The following is a 25,721-nucleotide window of genomic DNA, read 5'->3' on the forward strand; positions in this document are numbered from 1 at the left end:
AAGCTGACTAGAACAAGTTTCAAACATCTCCTGTCTTAGTCATTATTCTACTGCTTGAAGACACACCATTATCACAACTCTTTTTTGTTTGTTTGTTTTGTTTTTTGATTTTTGTTTTTGAGATAGGGTTTCTCTCTGCAGCCCTGGCTGTCCTGGAACTCACTCTGTAGACCAGGCTGGCCTTGAACTCAGAAATCTGCCTGCCTCTGCCTCCCAAGTGCTGGGATTAAAGGTGTGTGCCACCACTGCCCCATTCACAACAACTCTTATAAAAGAAGACATTTAATTGGGGCTGGCTTAGTTTCAGAGGTTTAATTCATTATCATCATGGTGGGAAGCAAGGCAGCATGCAGGTAGACATAGTGCTGAAGAAGCTGAGAATTCTACATCTTGATCCAAAGGCAGTAGAAAGGGACTGTTAGCCACAATGGGTGTATCTTGAGCCTATGAGACCTCAAAGCCCATCCTCACAGTGGCTCACTTCTTTCAAAAATATCACACTGAATGTTGCCACTCCTTGTGGGTGTTTGGTGGCCATTTTATTTCAACCCCCACCCCTGAGACTCTTAGTGACTAACACACCACATAGCCCTTCTCATACCATGGGTTCTCAACACAGACCAGCAGGAGGGTTCTACTCAGTCTCCCAAACCAAGGCTCTCCTCTCAATCAGTATGCCTATCACAACAAAGGCAGGGTAAAGAGATCATGGTGTAAGGTAGAAAATTTAGGTTTGACCCCCTAGACCAAGTTGGAGCCAAGAAAGAAAAATAGTTGGGCCCTGAAGCAGCCTGTTCTGAGAACTAGCTGACCACAGAACAGATAATTACACAAGCCAGTTCAGTGACCTTGTTACAGGACCTGGCTGACAACAAAAGTTAGATTAAAATCTTGAGAACAATCTTGAGAAGCAGGGAGTTTCCCCTTGTGATTTTTAGTTCCCCTTCGTGATTTTTCACTGGTATTTTCGAATAACGCCCCCCCCCCCAACCTAGTAACCCCCTTGGGTTATGGTTTTTCCTTTAAATACCCCCTTTCCCAGCTACTCGGGGTCAAATTCCTCTACCCCTGCGTGGGATACGAGTAGGCCCCAGCATACTGGTTCCTATCTATAAACCTAGTGTGATTGCAGCAAGGACAGTCTTTCGTGAGTTCTTGGGGGTGGGGTGGGGGGTGGAGTCATCCCAAGACTCGAGTGAGGGTCTCCCCTCTTCGGGGGTGTTTTTCAACGGCAAGCCACAGGCTTGTAAAGTTTCTATCAGAAAGGATACATGCCGCCTTCACTTTTACCAGTCAAGTTGAATGCAACTCTAAGGTTTTTGTTTTGTTTTGTTTTGTTTTTTGTTTTTTTGTTTGTTTTTTTCGAGACAGGGTTTTGAAAGAACCTAGTGGGGAAACCCCCCACTCAATTCCCGTTCTGTGCGCACCCAAGAATCACGAACAGAGGAACAGACGGGGAACTTGATGTAAGAACACGAGGTAGTTTAATGATGGAGCTCAGGGCCAACACATATCTCCCCGCTGGAGAAAGAGGTGTTGACCACATGGTGGAGCCATAATGGCGGAGCTCCGGGTCAAAACGTATCTCACTATCTCACGCAGAAGACAGTGGATTCGACCCTGAGGCTTGGAAGCTAGGGACTTTTATAGAAAAGGGGTGGGGCTGGGGGAGGAATTGGCTTGGTTTCACATGATAGGTCCATTTAAACATCAACAGACTGTCAGAAGGGCGGGAGATAGGGAGATAGGGAGGCACTAGGCCAGTCAGGACATGTAACAACGGGCCTGCCTGGGCATGTCCTGGCCTGTTCTATGTTCTCAGCCCCAGGTTTTAAAGCTCACAAACTCCTCTTTGGGCTATTTGACATACATTACAGGTCTCAAGTTTTATTTCCTTTCAGTTTCTCTGTATAGCCCTGGCTGTCCTGGAACTCACTTTGTAGACCAGGCTGGCTTCGAACTCAGAGATCCACCTGCCTCTGCCTCCTGAGTGTTGGGATTAAAGGCTTGCATCACCACACCCGGCACAATTCTAAGTTTAAAGGGAGCAGAAGAGGTTGGGGATGTAGCTCAGAGAATGCTTTTGCTTAGCATTCATGAACTACTAGGTTTGTTTCCAACACCACAAAAAAGGAGGCAAGGAACTGGAATATACCATATGGTGTACAGGAAAGGAAAATGGCAGTATTTGTTATATGGTAGCAATTATGACCACACCTCTTGTGGTAGGCAACAAACATCTGCAAATTCTCTGTACTAACTCCTGGATTGTATTACATGTATAACTCCTGGATTGTATTATCCGTTAGTTAGGATAAGTGTAATCACACAAAACAGAAGAGGGAGGTAAACAAAACAGAACAAAACAGGAATCCATAGGCTGACTTAGAAGTTGGAGGAGGGGGCAGCTATGATTTGGGTGTGGCATACCCCCCACCTTTTAGGTACTGGGATTCTGGTCCCCAGTGGGGGCTCTGTTGGGTGGTAGAACTGTTTGGAAGAAAGATCCAATAGAAGGTCATTGGGGTAGTTGCTTTTAAAAGGAATTGATGCAGTCTTTCAGAGCCTGAGTGGTTCTCACAGAGGGATTGTTATAGAAGAGCAAACCTGGTCTGTCTACTGTTCTCTGACGGTGGTTTTACCGTTTGAACACTACTGTCTCAGCTTCTACCGCTATTGCAAGGGATGGAACCAAGGCCTCCACCAAAGCTGGGACAGCATGATTGTGTCATAGCCTTGAACTGAAAGACCCACAACGCAAGGACTCCCCCACATTCTGACTCAGGAGAGGTGACACCCCAAATCACTCACGAGAAACGGTCTTGTTGCAAACTGCAAGAGGACTTTTTATTTCAAGAGTGTTCTCGGGCCCACAGTCATACACCATGCAGGGGTAGAGGACCATGGCACCCCGAGTAGCTGGGTCAGGGAGTATTTAAAGGAAAAAACCACAACTCAAGGGGGTGGGAAGGGCATTGTTGGAAAATACCAAAAATACCAGTTAAGAGTCACAAGGAAGTGCAAAGTCACAAGAGTCACAAGGAATGCCTGGTAATTGTGCGGGTTATTTCTCAAGACAGTTTCTAAGAGCCCCTAACAATAGCACATTTGCATAGCGGGTTCCAGCAATTGTCAGGGTGGGTCAGGGTGACTTTCTTTGAATGAACACTCCTTGAACCCAGGAAGGGGCTATCTGTTTTATGATTAGCATACCTTGGAGCATTGAGTCACAAAGGTCACATTCTCAAGCCTGGGCCTAAAGGCCTAGAATTTTGCTTTTACGTTATACTTTTTCAGAGCCTTCTTAGTTGTAAGCTACATACATCTCTTTTCTTTATAAAGTTCCCAGTCGCAGGAATTTCATTGTGGTATCAGAAGATGGGGTTACACGGAAACAAAGAACGTAGACTGAGAAGACCGAGTTAGCCAGAATCAGGCTGACTCCTGACAGGATACAAACTGACAATTTGGGAGACTAGGCTTAAGTTTCTGTCTCCTAGAAATGAGGACCTGTGAAGAGCCTTTTGGTGTGCCCCTTGGCAGGAATCTGATACCAGGTCATGACAAAGAAATAAGTTCAGGCAGGGACCCGACATTGCCCAAGGACAAGGGAGAAAGAATCTGATTTTAGGGTAGAACAAAGAAGTAGGCTCAGATATCTTGATCATCCTTAGAAACAGCAATCACAGGAGTAATCATGGGGCTTTTTGTTTATCGCCTTGCTTGTTCCTCGACTGTTGTCTTACTTGATTCCTCATTGTACTGCTTGCCCTTAATACCTTCATGTAATTAAAATGGTATAAAAGTGGATTGGAAAAAAACTTAAACCTGTCTTCAGACTCAGAATTGACTTAGGCCATGCTACAATGTTGTCTAATTGTCTTTTTTTTTTTTTTTTTCTCTTCTTTTTAATGCTCACTCCTGTGCTGGAGAACCTGTTGACTGAGCTGGATTGGTCAAGGACCCAGATTCAGGAACCTGTGGTCAGCCAACCACTGCCATGGGCAGCCAGTCTGAGGAGATCTTGTCATCTGGCTTGAAGTAAGAATAGGTAGCTGGAATGAGTAAGCAACCCCTGGGAAGTCTCCAGAGCCTGAGCTACTGTATAATCAGACAGACTCCTAGAGATAGAGCAACCAAGGTAAAAGGACACGTAAAACTCGCTGGAATTCCCTTTCTGGCAATAAAAACTGGGTCTGTGAGTCCACCATGGGTCTCTATTCCCAAATGGTGAGACCCTGCATGCAGAAAATTGTTGTAAACACTCTGTGCTTTTGCACACTATCTAAGTTTGGGGTGTCATTCTTCAGAGATTCTTGGACCCTAACAAGACTACTTCTAGAAGCTGGAAAGGGCAGGGAAGCACATTGTCCCCGAGCCTCCAGAAGGAAGGCAGCCCATCTGGCAAGCTCTGATTCAAGCTGGGCCCCAGTCTGATACCTAAACTTCCAATTGGATTACAAATTGTGTTACTTAAAGCCAATAAAGTTGAGGACATTTGTTACAATGACAATAGAAAACTAATATACCTCACTTTAAAAAGGCATTCTTTGGTTTTTTTTTTGTTTGTTTGTTTGTTTTCTAACCATAAATAAACGATCAAGCTTGGAACACATTGAAATAGAAAAATGTAACATAGCTGGGCTTGGTGGCCCACGCCCTTGATCCCAGCACTCGGGAGGCAGAGGCAGGCGGATTTCTGAGTTCGAGGCCAGCCTGGTCTACAAAGTGAGTTCCAGGATAGCCAGGGCTATACAGAGAAACCCTGTCTCGAACCCCCCCCCCCCAAAAAAAAAAGAAAGAAAAAAGAAAAAGTTTTTAAAAAAAGGGCTGCTCTCACTTTCTGCTAGCTCTTCTCAAGCCCAGTCTTTTATTTACATATCAATTCAGTCATTTATTCTAGGATCCCTCTTGACCATCCCACAAATCAGCATTCCATGACCTTAGCCTCTCGACTCTTAGGAAGAGACCTTAAGCACAATCACAGACGATAAAATAGCTGCCCTGGAATCGCCTTTCTGACCACGCCTGTACTTAAATTCGATCTTTCCCAGGCTGACCTTGAACTCAAGAATCTGCCTGCATCGGTATCTGCCTGCCTGTATCTTTCTGGTAGCTGCCTCTGTTCCTTTAGATCTGTGAAGCTCCTTATACAATTCATTATACAATTCCTTATACAATTGTTCCTTATACAATTGCATCCTTATATTCCCAACATAGTTGGGAAATTACATATTTTTGAACTCATATTTTTAGAGTTCTTTTCCACAATCTTAAGGGCTGTCCTGAGGGTCCCAGCATTCACCATTTTGCTGAGACATTAGCTGCGTCTTCACCTCCCAGATGCATGCTGTCTCTGATTATCATGGAGTCATTAATGTTAACAAAGAGGAACATAAAAATTCGTACATTATTTTATAAACAAGCCTTACACACCGTGTTCCAGGGGTAGGAACCATGTCATTCCACCACTACCAAGGCCATACCAGACTTGACACGAGACAATGTTTATTATTTTTAATTTATGTGTATGAGTGTTTTGCCTGCATGTTAATTCTGTGCATCACATGGGTGTCTGATGCTTATCTGGGACAGAAGAGGGCATTAGAGCCCCTGGTACTGGATTACAGATGCTTGTGAGCCACCATATAGATACTGGGAATGGAACCTGGGTTCTCTGGAATCCTATGTATTGCTTTCAGCCTCTGAGCCAACTCTCTAGCCCCAGCCTGCCTTTGATTTAGTAATGGCTTAAATTTTATTATGACTAAAATATTCTGTGTTACCTCAAAACAATCACATATGTGTTGTGGGACATGCAAGAGGAACAACAAAATAGCTTTAGAACTCAGGGAATGTGGTCCACCAGTTAGCACAATCACAGTGGGTGTGCCTCGGAGGGGCAGATCCCCTCAGACCACTCGTCCTGAGGACGTCCTGTGGTTGTGCAGATTCCTGCTTGTGGCCCTCATGGTCATCAGATCCCTTATAATCTATGAGTTGTGTGGACACTGTGCGCAGGTTTCCAGCCCCTCACTGGGCAGTGTCATTAGCACCTATCATAATAGAGATTGGTCCTTTTTCAAGCTTTGCTGCTAACGCAGATTATTGTTTCAAACACCAAGAGATGCAGATTGTTAATAAAGTTAGGGTAAGATTTTTTTGTTGTTGTTAATGGTTTTAATGTAGAAAATCTTGGGTAACAAATTAGAGTTCAGAAAGGCACACGGTTGATAATCAAGCAAGGGATGTTTTGAGGCCAGCGACCAAAACCAAAGGCAGCCCAATCAGTACTGGCTGTTGGCCTCTCTTGCTAAAGCTGGGCTGGTGGTCAAGGTGATAATTAATCTCTTGTACCCATTTTTGTCCCCAGCTTCCTGATGTGACCTGATGAAATACTTTTAGCGAGGAGATGAGCGCCCTGAGGAGCCAAGGTAGAAATGAATGATGACTTTCATAGAAACGATTAGATTTGTGATTCTCTTCATAGGATTACTTTTTTTCTTTTTATTAGGTATTTTCCTCAATTACATTTCCAATGCTATCCAAAAAGTCCCCAATACACCCCCCCCCCAGTCCCCCACCCCCCCACCCCTTGGCCCTGGCATTCCCCTGTACTGGGGCATATAAAGTTGGCAAGTCCAATGGGCCTCTCTTTCCAGTAATGGCCGACTAGGCCATCTTTTGATGCATATGCAGCTAGAGTCAAGAGCTCTGGGGTACTGGTTAGTTCATCATGTTGTTCCACCTATGGGGTTGCAGTTCCCTTTACTTCCTTGGGTACTTTCTCTAGCTCCTCCATTGGGGGCCCTGTGATCCATCCAATAGCTGACTGTGAGCATCCACTTCTGTGTTTGCTAGGCCCCGGCATTGTCTCACAAGAGACAGCTATATCTGGGTCCTGTCAGCAAAATCTTGCTAGTGTATGCAATGGTGTCAGCCTTTGGAAGCTGATTATGGGATGGATCCCTGGATATGGCAGTCTTTAGATGGTCCATCCTTTCTTCACAGCTCCAAACTTTATCTCTGTAACTCTTTCCATGGGTGTTTTGTTCCCAATTCCAAGAAGGGGCACAGTGTCCACACTTTGGTCTTCGTTCTTCTTGAGTTTCATGCGTTTAACAAATTGTATCTTATATCTTGGGCATCCTAAGTTTTTGGGCTAATATCCACTTATCAGTGAGTACATATTGTGTGAGTTCCTTTGTGAATATGTTACCTCACTCAGGATGATGCCCTCCAGATCCATCCATTTGCCTAGGAATTTCATAAATTCATTCCTTTTAATAGCTGAGTAGTACTCCATTGTGTAAATGTACCACATTTTCTGTATCCATTCCTCTGTTGAGGGGCATCTGGGTTCTTTCCAGCTTCTGGCTATTATAAATAAGGCTGCTATGAACATAGTGGAGCATGTGTCCTTCTTACCGGTTGGAACATCTTCTGGATATATGCCCAGGAGAGGTATTGCTGGATCCTCTGGTAGTACTATGTCCAATTTTCTGAGGAACCGCCAAATTGATTTCCAGAGTGGTTGTACCAGCTTGCAATCCCACCAACAAAGAAGGAGTGTTCCTCTTTCTCCACATCCTCGCCAGCATCTGCTGTCACCTGAATTTTTGATCTTAGCCATTCTGACTGGTGTGAGGTGGAATCTCAGGGTTGTTTTGAGTTGCATTTCCCTGATGATTAAGGATGTTGAACATTTTTTCAGGTACTTCTCTGCCATTCGGTATTCCTCAGGTGAGAATTCTTTGTTCAGTTCTGAGCCCCATTTTTTAACGGGGTTATTTGATTTTCTGGAGTCCACCTTCTTGAGTTCTTTATATATATTGGATATTAGTCCCCTATCTGATTTAGGATAGGTAAATATCCTTTAGGATAGGTAAAGATCCTTTCCCAATCTGTTGGTGGTCTTTTTGTCTTATTGACGGTGTCTTTTGCCTTGCAGAAGCTTTGCAACTTTATGAGGTCCCATTTATCGATTTTCGATCTTACAGCACAAGCCTTTGCTGTTCTATTCAGGAATTTTTCCCCTAAACCCATATCTTCGAGGCTTTTCCCTACTTTCTCCTCTATAAGTTTCAGTGTCTCTGGTTTTATGTGGAGTTCCTTAATCCACTTAGATTTGACCTTGGTACAAGGAGATAGGAATGGATCAATTCGCATTCTTCTACATGATAACCGCCAGTTGTGCCAGCACCATTTGTTGAAAATGCTGTCTTTTTTCCACTGGATGGTTTTTGCTCCCTTGTCAAAGATCAAGTGACCATAGGTATGTGGGTTGATCTCAGGGTCTTCAATTCTGTTCCATTGGTCTACTTGTCTGTCGTTATACCAGTACCATGCAGTTTTTATCACAATTGCTCTGTAGTACAGCTTTAGGTCAGGCATGGTGATTCCACCAGAGGTTCTTTTATCCTTGAGAAGAGTTTTTGCTATCCTAGGTTTTTTGTTGTTCCAGATGAATTTGCAGATTGCCCTTTCTAATTCGTTGAAGAATTGAGTTGGAATTTTGATGGGGATTGCATTGAATCTGTAGATTGCTTTTGGTAAGATAGCCATTTTTACAATGTTGATCCTGCCAATCCATGAGCATGGGAGGTCTTTCCATCTTCTGAGATCTTCTTTAATTTCTTTCTTCAGAGACTTGAAGTTCTTATCATACAGATCTTTCACTTCCTTAGTTAGAGTCACGCCAAGGTATTTTATATTGTTTGTGACTATTGAGAAGGGTGTTGTTTCCCTAATTTCCTTCTCTGCCTGTTTATCCTTTGTGTACAGAAAGGCCATTGACTTGCTTGAGTTAATTTTATATCCAGCTACTTCACCGAAGCTATTTATCAGGCTTAGGAGTTCTCTGGTGGAATTTTTAGGGTCACTTATGTATACTATCATATCATCTGCAAAAAGCGATATTTTGACTTCTTCTTTTCCGATTTGTATCCCCTTGATCTCCTTTTGTTGTCTAATTGCTCTGGCTAGGACTTCAAGTACAATGTTGAATAGGTAGGGAGAGAGTGGGCAGCCTTGTCTAGTCCCTGATTTTAGTGGGATTTCTTCCAGCTTCTCACAATTTACTTTGATGTTGGCTACTGATTTGCTGTATATTGCTTTTATCATGGTTAGGTATGGGCCTTAAATTCCTGATCTTTCCAAGTCTTTTATCATGAATGGGTGTTGGATTTTGTCAAATGCTTTTTCAGCATCTAACGAGATGATCATGTGGTTTTTGTCTTTGAGTTTGTTTATATAATGGATTACATTGATGGATTTTCGTATATTGAACTATCCTTGCATCCCTGGGATGAAACCTACTTGGTCAGGATGGATGATTGTTTTGATGTGTTCTTGAATTCGGTTAGCGAGAACTTTATTGAGGATTTTTGCATCAATATTAATAAGGGAAGGATTACTTTTTAAGACAAATAATAAAATAATTGATTTTTTTTACCAGTAAGAGAATTGGCTGAGAAAAAAAAAATCTTGCCTGCTTGTTTTAGTAATATATAACAAGTTGCATAAACATGAATGTACGTGGGTTCTTAGGAATAAATTGTCTTTCACTTGTATTACCTTAAACATTTAATCATGTAAAGGTTTTAGGGAACATGATGTTTTTATTCATTTAGGGAACTCAATGTATTCAATCACTTAAAGAAAAATAGAATGTAGTAACATTGTAAATTTTTGTACTGCTTGAGAGGTTTTGATGGGGCACATAAGCTATGGGAGGAAAAAAAAGTTTGTTGGAGTTGTGCTTTGTAAGACCCCAACCCTTGGTCAGTGGTACTCTGAGATGATCCTCCCTTCCCTCCTCCCCCCTCCTCCCCAGACACCGAGAGGCAGATCACTGCAAAGGCAAGGGGTTTATTTTCCAGCACATCTGGGTCAGCCTTCAATTAGTCCCTCTAGTCGAGTGACTAGAAGATCCCTCCCCTCTGCCTCCCATGGCTATTACAAGCAGTTTTTATACTTTTTGGGGTCACAGGTTACATCAGCAAGGTTACAGTTCAAACTTATTAGCTAAGCATATCGACCTTTAAATGTATTGACTAGCAAGTGTGATATGTATTTGAACTCTACCTGGGAACTTCCAGAGGGTCAGGTAACTATCAGTCAGTACATTCTGAGAATTTTTACTCAAGAATGCTCCTGTGGGTTGAGAATGGAACTTGGCCTAACCTTGCCCTGAGGTGGGTGGGTGTAAATCTGGCGAAAGCCCCTAGGGCAAGATGGGCAAAACCCTAGCCAAACTTACCAAAAGGAGGAAAGAGAAGACCTAAATTAATAAAAATAAAAGAGGGGGTTACTACAAGTTCCGATGAAGTCCATGGATTACTAGGGACTTTTTGAAAGCATAGTCTAAAAACCTGGAAGATTTAGAAGAAATTAATAGAGTTTTAGACACAAATGGTCTACTGATTTTAAATCTAGAGGCTTTGATCAGCGTAGACAGAGCCACAGCTGAGGTGAAGGCCGTAATAAAGATCTGCCAACAAGACCCAGGGTAGGCAGTTTATACAAAAGATCTGAAGAACAGTTAACATCAATGTTCCTGAAATTGTTCCATGAAGTAGAAGAGAAAAAAACACTTTAGAACTCGTTCCACAAGCCAGCACTATCCTGATTCCAAATCAAGTAAGATACTGCTAGCTATAACAGACAGGCAGAGGTGAGCTGCTCTCATGCTATGTGCTAGTTCCAAAATGGCAGTGCTGGTGACAGTGCCATACACAGTAGGACATTGGCTGGGTAAACAGGTGCCTAAATGTGGGATTTTGTTTACCAGGAACCTCCTTTAATTCTTTAATTAGTTGGCAAAAGCATCTAATACCAGTCCAATCTGAACAGCCTGTGTTGTAAATGTCTCTTTTATTTCTTCTGATAAAGGAATGAGATGAGAGCTTACCCAAGCTGTGCTAATACACGGCTTGGGTTGAGCCCAGAGTGTTTCTTTCTTTCTTCAAACTATCCCCAGGCCTATGTCTGAAAGCTTGTAGCCTCAGTTCTATCTAGTCCTCCAATCTGACTGATTCAATCTGGCTTCTGCCTGAATTGCTCATCTTGGCCTCAAACTAACTTTGGAAATACGTTCTAATCTTCTGGCTCCTTCTCATTCCCTGGCTTGTTCTGTCTTCACCTGTGACTAGTTTGTTCTCTGCACCCTGTTTCTGTAAAACACGCACCTTTCTTCACTCAAGGTTGGGCATTTAGACAAAAAGCTCTCAGATGATGTAGTGCCTTTATAGAGTATATTATTTTTCCCCACATGTGAAATATATACGAATTCCTTAGTAAGTTCACAACACCGGACAAGATTAATATTTGTTTTTTTGTTTGTTTGTTTGTTTGTTTTTGTTTTTTTCGAGACAGAGTTTCGATCTTTATTACGGCCTGTGTAGCTCTGGCTGTCCTGGAACTCACTGTGCAGACCAGGCCGGCCTTGATCTCAAAAATCCGCCTGCCTCTGCCTCTCAAGTGCTGGGATTAAAGGCGTGCGCCACCACAGCCCGGCTAAGATTAATATTTGTAATTTACTGAAGAAACCTTTGTAGGTAGTCAGGACTCGTTTTCAAGGTCCCGTTTATGGAAAAAAAAAAAAGCATAGTGTAACTGGCATAGATTTCAGCTGTGATCAGTTGGATGCGCGCTTGAACACTTTTGGACTCCTTAGGCCACCGTTCGCCGGGTCCTCCATCGATTCTTGCGCATGCGTGCTGCTGGAAGGCTCTCCGTTTCTCCGAGAACAGGAAGGACGTTGGTGTAGAGGTGAGAATGGTGGAGAGAGAGGAGATTCTGGAGTTTGACAACTGCGGGTTTCTCGGCTTCTCGTGGGGGCGGCGAACTAGGATGTCTTGCACGTCCCAGCCCAGTGGAGCCGTGGGCCTGCCTTCCTCGTGGGCGCGTTGTCCCCGCCGCGTCCTCAGGAGGCTGCGGGCCTGACCGGCCTGAGCTCGGGCGGCCCCGCCATCTCCCCGCGTGCGCTCTTAGGGCTTCGGAGGAGCTCTGTGGAGCCTCAGGGTCTCGCTGGTGGCCGGCCGGGCCCGTTTCCCCTTGTATTTTGCCGCGGCCAGGTTGACCTTGATTGGGTCGTTTGACCTGTGGGGGCTGGTGCTCTAGCTGGATAAGGGGTGCGACCTTGGAGGGGACCCAGGCACCGAGGGGCCCCGGTGGTCGGCCTGGTGTGGGAGTAGAATTGGGAAGCAAGAGGGTCCCCGATCTGTCGCGCCTGCTCCACCGGCCCTCAGGGCGCTTGCTGGGCTCTAGTCCCACAGCTTCAGTGACCTGAGTTCTCCCCGAAGGCTTTTCTTCCTAAGGGTGAATTCTGAAAAGGCAACAGCTAGGTCGCATCTGCCTTTCTGTGGATGGGGGACACTTTTGTCATAGTTTGTGCTCATCGGTTGCTGGTTGTGTCAGCCTTGTTGCTGGTTATAGTCTTGTTGCGGGAAGTGGAACTGCATAGGAGAGGAGAGGGCAAAGATGAAGTTGCCAAAGATTGACCTTGCAGGAGGGGTTAGGCCGCGGTTGTAGATACTAAAATACGTTGTGCATGTAGAGTTCATTCAGTCACTTAACCTGTTACAAGCCTTTCTTTTTTTTTTCCCTCCTTGTTTTACTTGCAAAGGACATTGGCTACCATGAGTTCCGGTGCGCTGTTGCCCAAACCACAGATGCGTGGTCTTCTGGCCAAGCGTCTGCGGGTTCATATTGTTGGCGCATTCATTGTGGCCCTGGGAGTTGCCTCTGCCTATAAGGTACGTGCTTTAGGTCACAAGCAGTTCGTTTAAAACATTATTATTATTATTATTATTATTATTATTATTATTTTGGTTTTTCGAGACAGGGTTTCTGTGTATGGCCCTGGCTGTCTGGGAGCTCACTTTGTAGACCAGGCTGGCCTCGAACTCAGAAATCCGCCTGCCTCTGCGTGCGCCACCACGCCCAACTTAAAACATTATTTTTTAAACCTAGTTAAGAGCTGTTTAAAAAAGAAACTCTATCTTCAAGATATTTCCCTCATTTACCTTCCAAAGGCTTCCACATAACAGGAACCCCATCTTCAAATGAAACTGTTTGCTGTATCATAGAACCAGACTGAGTGGTTTAAACTCAGACATTTGTTTCCTCACAGGGTTTTGTTTTTGAGATAGGGTCTCACTATCTAACCCTGGCCAGCTCTGCAGCTCATGGGATTGGCCTGCCCATATTCCCTGAGTGCTGAGAGCAAAAGGTATGCAGCAGCGTACTCCCAGTTTTTTAGATAAGGGTTAATGCCTTCTGAATCTTTTCTCTTTTGCCTTCTGTAACTTGATGAATTTCCTCCTGTAAAGTCAGGGCCAGTGTCATTTGGAGCTTTTAAGACATTATTTGCAGATGTAATTGCATTATGAGGTACTGCAAGGGAGGAGTCCATGCATGGGGAGAAGGGAATCCTGCCTTTACATAGCAGATATGTGGGGCAGAGAAAAAGCAGCTACTCATCTCAGCAGGGGTTGGGGTTTTTTTTTTTTTTTTTTTTTTTTTTTTGGTTTTTCAAGAGAGGGTTTCTCTGTAGCCCTGGCTGTCCTGGCACTTACACTGTAGACCAGGCTGGCCTTGAACTCAGAAATCCGCCTGCCTCTGCCTCCCAAGTGCTTGGATTAAATGCGTGCAGCACTTCTGCCTGGCATCGTTTCAGCAGTTTTGAAGGATTGGCAAGATCAGCATTCTTAAAACTCTGTGCCTTTGTGGATCTGAGACAGTCTCACTGCATGTACATCTGAGGGGGTCGATCTGAGGCAGTCTCACTGCATGTACATCTGAGGGGGTCGATCTGAGGCAGTCTCACTGCATGTACATCTGAGGGGGTCGATCTGAGGCAGTCTCACTGCATGTACATCTGAGGGGGTCGATCTGAGGCAGTCTCACTGCATGTACATCTGAGGGGGTTGATCTGAGACAGTCTCACTGCATGTACATCTGAGGGGGTCGATCTGAGACAGTCTCACTGCATGTACATCTGAGGGGGTCGATCTGAGACAGTCTCACTGCATGTACATCTTGAGGGAGTCGATCTGAGGCAGTCTCACTGCATGTACATCTGAGGGGGTCGATCTGAGACAGTCTCACTGCATGTACATCTTGAGGGGGTCGATCTGAGGCAGTCTCACTGCATGTACATCTGAGGGGGTCGATCTGAGACAATCTCACTGCATGTACATCTTGAGGGGGTCGATCTGAGACAGTCTCACTGCATGTACATCTGAGGGGGTCGATCTGAGACAGTCTCACTGCATGTACATCTTGAGGGGGTCGATCTGAGACAGTCTCACTGCATGTACATCTTGAGGGGGTCGATCTGAGGCAGTCTCACTGCATGTACATCTTGAGGGGGTCGATCTGAGACAGTCTCACTGCATGTACATCTTGAGGGGGTCGATCTGAGGCAGTCTCACTGCATGTACATCTGAGGGGGTCGATCTGAGACAGTCTCACTGCATGTACATCTTGAGGGGGTCGATCTGAGGCAGTCTCACTGCATGTACATCTGAGGGGGTCGATCTGAGACAGTCTCACTGCATGTACATCTTGAGGGGGTCGATCTGAGGCAGTCTCACTGCATGTACATCTGAGGGGGTCGATCTGAGACAGTCTCACTGCATGTACATCTTGAGGGGGTTGATCTGAGACAGTCTCACTGCATGTACATCTTGAGGGGGTCGATCTGAGGCAGTCTCACTGCATGTACATCTTGAGGGGGTTGGTCTGAGACACTCACTGCATGTACATCTTGGATGGCCTGGAACTTGTTATGTAGCCCATGCACAGAGACTGTGGTTCCACTGGATTGGACTGTTTGTCTTTCTACCTCTGTGCTGAGACTAAAGGTGTATACTACCACGCCTGGCTCCTCCATGAACTTTAATGCTCTTACCACAGCCTTTCCCCTTTTAATTCAGATACTGTTATTTAAGGTCCTCTTAAACTGTTTATTATTGTGCATGTTATGTTTTGTGATAAGCCCATGAGAACATCTCGGGAATGTGTGTGCACTGGCCCTGTGCTTTCCTTGGTGCCTGCCTGGAAGCCGGAGAACTTGCAGGAGTTGATTTTCTTTACCATGTGAAGTCCCAGGGACCCATCAAACTTGGTGACAGGCACCTGTCCACTGAGCCTTCTTGCTGGTCCTTAAAGTCTAGAGTTTAAAGAGTTTCCCATTTAGCCAGGCAGTGGTGGCCCACACCTTTAATCCCAGCACTTGGGAGGCAGGGGCAGGCGGATTTCTGACTTTGAGGCCAGCATGGTCTACAGAGTGAGTTCCAGGACAGCCAGGGCTACACAGAGAAACCCTGTCTCAAAAAACAAAACAAAACAATTTCCCATTTAAAATATAATATATGCTAATTTAGATGAGTTTTTAAAATTATGCTATTTTCATTTCTTGGGATCACCAACAAGTTTCTGGTTCTCTAATTATGTTAATGAAAAATACTAACAAATAATTCATGGTTGGCTCACCTAGTATATTATGGTACTCCAGAAAAACAAACCCAGCATGATGTATCTGCATACATACTTGAGGATATTAAAAGACACCAAGGTTTATCAAATGACTTTTCTCATGAGTTTATTGGGCTGAATAGTCCCCACAAACCATCTAACATCTTCAGAATTGTTCCAGTTCCCTTTCTGCTGCTCTGAGTGATAAACACTGATGAAAAGCACCCGGAGGGCCGGGTGGTGGTGGCACACGCCTTTAATCCCAGCACTTGGGAGGCAGAGGCAGGTAGATTTCTGAGTTCGAGGCCAGCCTGGTCTACAAAGTGAGTTCCAAGTCAGCCAGGGCTACACAGAGAAACCCTGTCTTGAAAAACCAAAAAAAAAAAAAAAAAAAAAAAAACCACCCGGAGGAATAAAGGGTTTATTTAGCTGCTGTTACAGTCCTCAGGGAAGAATGCTGCTTACTAGCTTGCTTCCCTCAGTTGCTCAGCTGCCGCATTTGCTAAGACTGCCTGCCAAAGGCTGGCACTTGCCCTGAGTTGGCTGAGAAACAATTCACCAATTAGCAGTTAAAAATGCACCACAGTCATTACAGGTTCCCTCTTCCCAGGTATCAAGGTAAAGCTGACAACCAAGAAATCTGATGTTATAATTTAATCTAAGTTTGGAGATCTGAGCACCAAGGGAATGTTGGTATACTACCCAATACAGAAGCCTTGAGGGGAAAGTGTTAGCAGTTTTAACTGCTTGTCCCAGTGTCCTGGTACAAGTCCCAGGGTTGGAAGTCTAGGAGGTTTGGTGTCTGTTGGGAAAAGAAGATCGGTGTCCCTAGCTCAAGAAGAGTGAAAATTTGTCTTGGGTTAACCTTTTGTTTATTTGGTCCTTTTGTGCATCGGGTGACCTGTTTACACTGTGAAGTGGATCACTGTTAACCAAGTTTCTTCCAAAACCAGCCTCATAAAACTCTAGCTGTCTGAACATCATTTAGCCCTGTCATGTAGGTACTAACTTAACAATTATATATAGTGTGGGCTTCAGCAGACTTTAGAGAGTGGCACTGAGGAACCTGCCTTTGGTTCTTTTATTGGAAGACATTGGGATTTGACTAGGAGGAGGAACAGTAAATTTACGCGTGCTTACTGTGTTGCTTCACTAGATAGCAGGATTCTGTGCATTTCTGTGGCCCCTCACCCATGTGGACTGGTCTGCACAGTTGTACTGTGTTAAGTGCAAGATGACTGAACTTGGGAAGATAAGCTAAGCAGTGTTTTATATTCCAGACGTGGAATTGGATCACCAAATGCCAGCCGTAGCTGTGGCTATTGCTTAGCCTTTGATCTATTGCTTTAACTCCACCTGGTCTCTCAAATACCATTCCTTCCCTCTGTGCTGACCATTCTGTATGTAAGACAATGAACATAGCTTTTCCTGATCTTTTTCTTTGCTAGCAGTTTTATTAATAAAGGCCTTCCTTTCAAGTAATCAGCCATCATTTTGGATTCCATTCCCTAATTTGCAAAATGACTCAGTTCTTGTTTAAGTGTAAATTCCCTATAACTTTTTGGCATTTTCTTATATCTTTTAAATTTGCTTTAAACTTCTTAAAAATTCACATTCTGCTTAAGTTGAGCCGGGATATGTTACCATGTTAACATTTCGACTGGCAATATTTATGGTTTGCTAGAAGGAAGGCTATTCGTTTATTTTGTACTATCTTTAACTTTTTTGGGGGGGTGGGGGGGACGGGGACAGGGTTTCTTATGTTCTCTTCAAACACACCAGAAGAGGGCATCAGATCTCAGTACTGATGGTTGTGAGCCACCATGTGGTTACTGGGAATTGAACTCAGGACCTCTGGAAGAAGAGTTAGTGCTCTTAACCACTGAGCCATCCCCCCAGCCCCAACTTAATACTCTTTCTACCAAACACATACACAAATGTGGACTACAACCCTACCCCAGAATAGGGTTGTCTGTCTCTACGGTAGTAGTGAGCTTTTTGCTGTATAGTTGCCCGGTAGTAGTGAGCTTTTTGCTGTATAGTTGCCACAAGACTCTTCTTTCATGGTGTCCCCCCTCCTTGTCTAGGAAATAAGAGGGCTCAGTAAAGACTGAGCACAAGTATCTTCTTAGTTTATTTTGTTTTTATGCATTTCTAATAATCTGAAAAGAAAGTTCTGTAACGGGCTATGCTACCTTTTAGTTTGGCGTGGCTGAGCCAAGAAAGAAGGCGTATGCAGAATTCTACAGAAATTATGATTCCATGAAAGATTTCGAAGAGATGAGGAAGGCTGGTATCTTTCAGAGTGCGAAGTGATTTCAGAATGCAAAGGTAATTACAGTCACTTTTTAGTTGTGTCTAAGAAATGTTTAACTAGTGAAGTACAAATTATCTTAACTGTACAGTTCTTATAAAACTGCTACTGTCTAGGAAAGAGCTGCCATGCTTTTCTTCCAGACTGACAAGTAGTTCTTTTTATGAATTAGACTACATTATTTGCCTTTCTTCTTCCCCTTTCTCCTTCTATGCATGGGATGCATGTCAGAGGGAAACTTTGGAATTGCTTTTCTTTCCACCCATTATATGGGTTTGTTCCAGGGAACAAACTTGGGTTGGCAGATTAAGGCAGTGAGTGCTTTTACCCATCTCGTCGTCTTGCTGGCCCTTTGTCAGTTATTTCAGTTAGTACAGTGTCTTACTGTTGAGGCCTGCCAGCGGCTCACATGTCCGGGTTCGAGCCTGGAAAGCATCTTGGAATCTGGAAGAAAAGAGGGAATCTAGGCGGCTTGAGAAAGATGGAGCTAAGTCAAGAGATTCTGATCAAAGCTCAATTTTAATATTCAGAAACACGGGGTTTTAAGGAAGGGGGAGGGGCCCATTCCTGCCAAATCATCTTCCGGAGTCCAGCTGCAGGTGACCACGTGTGTACTCTGGAACAGCTTGGTGGCAGGTAGTAGCAGTGGGAGTGGCAGAACGGTAGGGTGGCAGGCTCCACCTCCCCCCCACCCCCCATAACAGTCAAGCCTGTTCAGCCTGATGTCGGGCTGGGGGAGGGGGGAGGTTACATTTTACATATCAGTAATTCCCTCCTTTTTTTTTTTTTTTTAAGATTTATTTATTTATTATATGTAAGTACACTGTAGCTGTCTTCAGACACTCCAGAAGAGGGCGCCAGATCTCGTTACGGATGGTTGTGAGCCACCATGTGGTTGCTGGGATTTGAACTCTGGACCTTCGGAAGAGCAGTCGGGTGCTCTTACCCACTGAGCCATCTCACCAGCCCCCCCCTCCTTTTTTTAAGGCTGAAAATACTCCATTGTAGTTGTTTCTGGGAATTGAACCTGGAGTATTGTGCATACTTGGCAAGCATTCTACAATTGACTACATCTTATTCTGTATACATACATACATGTACACACACACATATATATGTACATATATATATTTTTTATTTTTGTTTTTTCCTTTTTATTGGATATTTTATTTATTTACATTTCAAATGTTATCCCCTTTCCAGGTCTCTCATCTGGAAACCTCCTATCCCATTCTTCTTCCCCCTGCCTCTGTGAGGGTGCTCTTCCCCACACTCACTCCCGGTGTATGTGTGTTTTTTGGTAGTGGGTTGAGATACTTTATGGTGGTTTTGGTTTGTGCTTCCTAGTGATTTGTAGTTTTGAGTTTTGCATGTACTTTTTGGGCCACTTTGTATATTCTTTGGGTATACTGGGGATTTTCCCCCCTTTCATGTATATGTATGTAGGGTGTGCGTGTGTGAGAGTGTGTGTGGAAGTCCAAGGTTAATATTAAGAGTACTTTCCTTTAGTGTTTTCTACATTATTGAGGCAGGATCTCAGTTGAATCCAGAGACCTCTCATGAGGCTAGTCTGGCTAACCAGGTTACTCTTGGAATTGCAGGTGAACCACCATGTCTGTTAGGCATTTATATAAATTCTGGGGATCCAAACTCTGGCTCTTGTTGTTATTTTTGTGCTTTAGCCACTTGGCCAGCTCTCCATCCTGGGGATTCTTTTATTCAACTCTGCTGACTATTTTTTAAATTTTACTTTAGATGAGTTGTTCCCTATTTATATTTCTGTCAAACAGGCCATCCCAGAATCACCGCCAAATCCAGTATCGTAAAAACTTTCTTTCAAGAGTCTTAATGCTTTTTATGTCTTTGAGTCTTTCTTTTTTGCTGGTGCTGGGGATTGTATGAAGTGTATGCTTTAATTTAGCTATACCTCTTTAGTCAGTGGTTTTCAACCTTGTGGGTCATGACCCTTTTAGGGGTTTCATATCAGATAAACCTACATATCAGGTATTTACAATTCACAACAGCAGCCAAATTATGGTTAGGAAGAAGCAATGAAAATAGTGTTATGGTTGGGAGTCATTACAGCAGATGGAATTGTATTGAAGGGTCAGCATTAGGAAGGTTGAGCACCACTGCTCTAAAAGTCCTCCATTTTAAGATAACTTTTGTTTATGGTGTAATGGCAAGATCTAGCTTCATTCTTTAGTATATAGATATATGTTGTCCCAAAAATATTTTTTAAAAAATTGTCTTTCCCCTTTGAATGAAGGACCCTCAGATGTTTTTGTTGTTGTTGTTGTTGTTTCTTGCATTAGTCTGTTAAGTTAGTCTTTTGCTAACAAGAAGCTGTTTCATCTAGACTAGTTGGCCAGTGAGCTCCTAAGGTTCTCCTGGTTCTGGTCCCCCAATGCTGGGGTTTTAATGCACTGTCATGCCTGACTTTATGTGGGAGCTGGGGATTTGAACTAGGGTCCTTGTATAGCAAGCATCCATATTCTGAACCATCACTCAAGCCTGGTTTGTCTGTCAGGTCAGTACCACAGAGGTTTCATTATATATGAGTCTTCCACCCCATCCCCTCAGTTCTGTGAGATATTTGAGCTCCTTTGAGAATCTCTAAATTTTAGAGTGGGTTTTCTTTTGCTACAGAAAAATGGTTGGGTTTTTGATAAGGATTCCATTAATCTGTAGATTGCTCTGGAGTGTACAGACATCGTAATATTGCAATATTGCAGTCTCCAGCAGCACTTTATATCTTTGCTCAGTATTCTATTCATAAGTTTCAAAGTAATTATAAATAGAATTGTTTTATTTTTACTTTAGTGTGTTATGATTTTATGTCCTATAACTTTGTAAAACTCATTCTAACCTTTCTGTTTCTGTGTGTATTATTAGAATTTTCTACATTATAAAATATTACCTACAGATTTTACTTCCTTTGGGTGTATTTTCTTTTTCTCAACTGATTTTTCTGATTAGGACTTTAATACTATGTTGAATAGATCTAAGTGGCAGGAATTGGCGTCTTGTTTTGCTGATTCTAAAGGAAAAGCTTTCAGTTTTCATCAAGTGCAGGTTAGTAATAGATTCAGCGGCAGTTGACTATACTGAGATGTATTTTTCACATTTTAGAAAGTTTACAGTCTAGTAGGACTAGACTTTATGGATGGTAGTAGTAAAGATTGTTTATCATTCACAAAGCTATTGTGTTTCTCTCCATAGAATTCTCTGGATTGCGCTCCATAGAAGTTCATTGCTGACCTGCGCTCCTGAACTATGAAACATGAATGTGTGGGCTAAGGAGTAGTTTCTTTCAATAAATAGTAATTATATGGACAGTAAGTCTTTGCTTGGTTATTAATGATAATTCAGAGCCTTTAATACCTGACGCCTACTGTTCCTATAATTCTAGATAAATATTATAAAGACAACTCCTACAATTATCTGGTCCTGGCTTTGGTGTCCTGGAGTCTATGAGCATCTGTACTTCTGGTCTTGATGGTCCAATCCTATCAGTAAAATCAGCCTTTGCAGAAGGCAGAGGTAGATATGTTACTGAACCTTGAGCCGGAGACCAGGAGAGTGAGTTTCAGGGCAGCCTGGAATACATGGGTAGATGCTAACTCTTTATTTTTGGTTGTGAGCCTAGCCTTTAATGGCTGAGCTATCACTCCAGCCCAAGAGACGCCATTCTATAAAGAAAATCTGTCCTTAAGATTTTACTGCCAGTCTTTGGTATTGCTGCTGTCACAAGAAAGTAAGTTAATTGATGTACTATTAGAAAAATTATTTTTATTAATGAGCCAACAATATGTCTAGTGAATGTGAATATGTGTCTAATCCGGAAAAACACTTAACTAGTATTGAGGAATGTCTGATAGTCACTTAAAAAAAAGTCCGAATGTAGATTTTGTGGCAGGGCCGTGTGCATCCTGGTTAAGAGTTCTAAGACTGCTGTATCCACTGGACAGAATGACAATGCAAGTTTGGTCAGTAGTTCTTACTGTTTAACTTGTGTAAGAAAGACTCAGGGAGTGAGTTCTATTAAAATGGGGTATCCATGAAAACCTGCACAGAAAAAAACTCACAGCACACCTTTCTCCATGGTCAGTGATTCAGGAATACCTTTTATTATTTATATAATAATTTTCAGCAGTATGTAAAATTACCATAAGCCATACAAGAATCAGTACATATTTACATTCTTAAAAATAACTGTTCTTGAGTTTGACAAAGATGTTCTTTCCCTAAATGTGTAATAGACCAATTGCAGAGATGATCTTCTGATATTTGGTTTGAATTGTTTTCCAAGACTAGTGCTGTAGTAGGATTGTGTGCTCCGCAGACTGAGGTTGTAGGTCAGTGTCCTTTGAAATCAATGGATTTCAATCACTGTCTTACTGCCACATTTCAGTTGAAGGGAAGGAACAGATTGCAGGCCTGTGCATGAATGCCAGGTAATGAGACCCTGAGAGTCACTAACTCCTGAAGGTAGTGGTGATGCCAGGTCATGCATCAAAGCCCTCCTTAGATGTTAAATAATACTTAACAGATACTAGGGATAGCTCCATACTTTATCAAATCAATTCAACAGAGCAACTATGTAGACTGAAGTCACTGTCAGCCTTAAGGCTGGAGTCTTTAACTCACCCCCAAACTTATAACCAATGTGTTCTGTTCTTGCTGGTAGACACAAAGTGTTACTTTAGCTTAGTAAAACACAAACTTTCCAAAATATACCTGAGCAGTTAAAAGTCTGTCTTACTAGAAATCAGTAGAACACAGACTTTGAGTGGAATTCACATTGTTTTTTTACTAAAAGAATGATATTGTAGTTAAGTAAAAAATTAAAGTGAAACAGCAAAGTTGTAAATATGACAGAGGTGGTGGGGTTTTATTTCTTGGTCTGTTTTCTAGGGCCTGTCCACATTTTACTGTATGCAGATCACTAATAGATTAAGATCCCAGTGAGAACTTCTGACTGTGGCATAGAGAAGAAAGGTTTTCTGTGTATGGTAAGAACACAACATTTATAGGATCTTGCTGATCACTGGTTCTCCCATTTGGAATTTTTGTTTCTTTGGGGAGAACATAGATGTAAATTCCTACAAAACTAGTGTGCCCTTAACTAAAGTGCTGGCCTTGTGACCATGTTGAAGGTTAGAATTCAGTCTTGCACAGCAGAAACCAAGCACCTACCTTAAAGGGGACTCAGGGGAAGCCTTTCCTCAGGGCTTTGTTCTTTACCATGGTAAATTTACTAATGAAGACCTGAGCAAAATGTGGGTCAACCAAATAATGGTATGTTTTAACAGTGGCAGGAGGAGGCTCCACCGCTACCACAGAACATGTTTGCATAGAAGAGCAGCTGGGGGCCAGGTGACAAGATGTTTTTGCAATGTAGTCCACGAGCCTCTTAAACTGTTGCTCTGACAGCCTCTCCCGGGCACCATCAATCTGGGTTCCAAAAACAAAGGGTCCTTAATTAGTTGACATCAAAATTACTTTCCTGTATCTACTTGTCCACTATGTCTCCTAGGTCATTTAGTAAGCCATTCTGTCTAAGCCAGTGCACTTTTAGCACATGCAACCAGATCTCCATGACACCATCCGGATAACCTTTGAATAAATGGTTCGTTTTGCATAAAATTCCCATGTTTAAAGTTACCGATTTGATAAGGCACATTTGTCATTGCCTTTTACCAGGCAGCCCAGGAACAAAGGCGAAAAATACCTCCTTGGCTTAAATGTAGTCAGTATGCAACTCAGCATTCCAAAATAAAAAGTTGCCCTGGTTCCCAGAACCTCAATATTTGACAGAAGGCAGAAGAGTACGTCATGCAAACCAGTGGCTTTGGGCAGAACATTTTTAAAGAACAAAACCCCCACCTTCCTGAACTGTAACATTTTCTGTTTTTATAAATGCTAGGATTTAAAGCCAGAAAAAATAGAAAAACTGGGCAGAGGACAGGGAAATTTTTATGGCAAGAGGAGGATGCAAACTACATTTATAGTTCATAAAAGTCTGGCTCATCTTCAGTGGAGCAAGGAACTGAGTTAGATATACTACCTAAGTTCTTAAGGAGACTGTCTGAGGAAGCACCCATCAAAGGCACTGAGGGCCATAAATTCTTCCCACCCTGAAGTCCATAGCTAGCTAGTGTGCAGATCACGCAAGCCCACTGGAGAATGTGCAGTTGGGCAATGGTCTGCAGAATTTAGTAGCCACTGACCTTGTTTGGTGTGTGTGTGTGTTGTGTTTTAACCTACTAAATACTGGCAAAGCCATTCTGGAAGAATTATAAACATTTTAACAGGGGTGTTTTAGTTCTCAGGGTTGTTGTAATATAAAAAATTTAAACAGGGCACAGAAAAATGCAGCTAAAAGTATAAAAAGTTGTAAAAGGCTACAGAAAACTGAAGGGCCCTGCCAGAGGAGTAAGTTAAGGTTTGTGTTATAGCTTGGGCCTCACAGTTTTCAGCCTGAGAAAGAAAAGGAAACTCTAAAGAGTCAGTGACAGATGAAAGCTATGCAGCACCAGGCACAGGCCAGAGTGCTGATGATATCATTTGATGGGGCCAGAACTCAGCTGGAGAGCTTTGAATAGACAAAAAGGCTTAATTGCTCCTCCTGAACAGCAGCACAGGAAAGCCCATGTTGTGAAAGGAACCTGGCCAAGGAATAAATTGACCTCCTGACTCATTTTGAGCCTCTCATAGGGGATTTTAATAATGTGCCAGGCATATTAAGCAATTATCCTTAAAAAATGACTGCATTTAACCAAGAAAAGCAATACTGATTTTAAAAATCCAAAACCTGCCATATTTGAATATGCTCAATGATGTCATTTACAAATTAATTCCTTCCAAAATTCAAAGGAGTTCTGTTTTTAGCCTCTAAGGTGAAAGGGCACGTTACAGAGCTTGAAATAGTGCTCTTGGTTTTCACAGCAGAAACCTTCCTGACCAGGCTTTGGGTCTGGATTGTGTTAGGTTCTGATCTGAGCAGGACATGTCGAGAAAACAGAGCATGCTTCCAGCAGCTCTTCTCTCGTGTGCACACACTCACTGCACTACAGCCCTCCCGCAAAGAAAGAAGGGGCTTCCAAAATCCAGCAGCTCTTCTCTCGTGTGCACACACTCACTGCACTACAGCCCTCCCGCAAAGAAAGAAGGGGCTTCCAAAATCCAGCAGCTCTTCTCTCGTGTGGACATACTCACTGCACTACAGCCCTCCCGCAAAGAAGGGGCTTCCAAAATTGCCCTGCAGCTCCAGTGTTCTTCACTGGGGTAGGCTAGAAGGGAGTGGTGAGTTGAAGGTAAGGATACAAGGGATCAATACTGAGAGTGCAGTGTGGAGCTTGATGCAGTGGGTTATCTGCTGTGCACAAGACAGGTATGTGAGCTTGGTGCTTGCTTAGTGGCTGTCTTGAGGGACTGCTCTGAGTATCTGCCTCTGTAACAGCCATTCCTTCATCCCTAGGCATGAGCAGGTTTTGATGCTTCCATCTCGTTTTAGCTTGGTGAGTTCATAGCTTCAACCTTCAGTTTCTACAGACTAGTACTATAAAAACAACAGGTCTCAGTCCTGTTCCCCTACTACCCTCAAATAAAGACGCAAATGAGGATGAAAATTAGACACCAGTAAAAGATGAATGAATCTCATAGCTGAAGATTTGAAGTGTGTCTGTGCCAGCTAAAGGCACACACACAAAATGGTCACAGATATTTCTTGGGACTTGGAGGTTTCTCTAGGACTAAGAACATGAAGACAGTGCTATTGTCCTTTGCCAAATCCTGTAGCCAGATTACTGCTGCTTTATTGTCAACTGGATCAGAAGATTTCTGGTAGAGCTAATAAAGTCAGCCTGGACATCTGACCCCTGTTTATTCCCAGAAAGTCATCAACTAAAAGCAGCAGTGC

General features: G+C 43.1%; 2 protein-coding genes across 3 annotated transcripts in view; one reads left to right on the forward strand and one right to left on the reverse strand.

Moving 5' to 3' along the window:
* Positions 1–11,641: 11,641 nt before the first annotated feature.
* Positions 11,642–21,139, forward strand: Cox6c (cytochrome c oxidase subunit 6C). Its single transcript, XM_021183673.2, has 4 exons — positions 11,642–11,772; positions 12,629–12,758; positions 17,686–17,814; positions 21,020–21,139. The coding sequence occupies exons 2-3, from the start codon at positions 12,642–12,644 to the stop codon at positions 17,797–17,799; spliced, it is 231 nt and encodes a 76-aa protein (XP_021039332.1). The 5' UTR covers positions 11,642–11,772; positions 12,629–12,641; the 3' UTR covers positions 17,800–17,814; positions 21,020–21,139.
* A 771-nt stretch (positions 21,140–21,910) lies between these two features.
* Positions 21,911–25,721, reverse strand: part of Vps13b (vacuolar protein sorting 13 homolog B) — a 553,787-nt gene continuing 549,976 nt past the window's right edge. For both annotated transcript variants that reach the window (XM_029469591.2, XM_021183993.3), the window contains exon 62: positions 21,911–23,254. In XM_029469591.2, the coding sequence (XP_029325451.1) occupies positions 23,009–23,254 (246 nt within the window). In that variant the 3' untranslated portion in view covers positions 21,911–23,008. The remainder of the gene's footprint in view (positions 23,255–25,721) is intronic.

The sequence above is a fragment of the Mus caroli genome, unplaced genomic scaffold (genome assembly GCF_978045245.1).
Source record: "Mus caroli unplaced genomic scaffold, Mus_caroli_1 scaffold_16, whole genome shotgun sequence".
NCBI classification, from domain to species: domain Eukaryota; kingdom Metazoa; phylum Chordata; class Mammalia; order Rodentia; family Muridae; genus Mus; species Mus caroli.

Excerpts from the sequence above, each read along its gene's own strand:
- Cox6c (XM_021183673.2), top strand. The coding sequence starts at position 12,642 with ATGAGTTCCGGTGCGCTGTTGCCCAAACCACAGATGCGTGGTCTTCTG. Across the intron at positions 12,759-17,685 it reads GAGTTGCCTCTGCCTATAAG|TTTGGCGTGGCTGAGCCAAG; the intron begins GTACGTGCTTTA and ends GCTACCTTTTAG.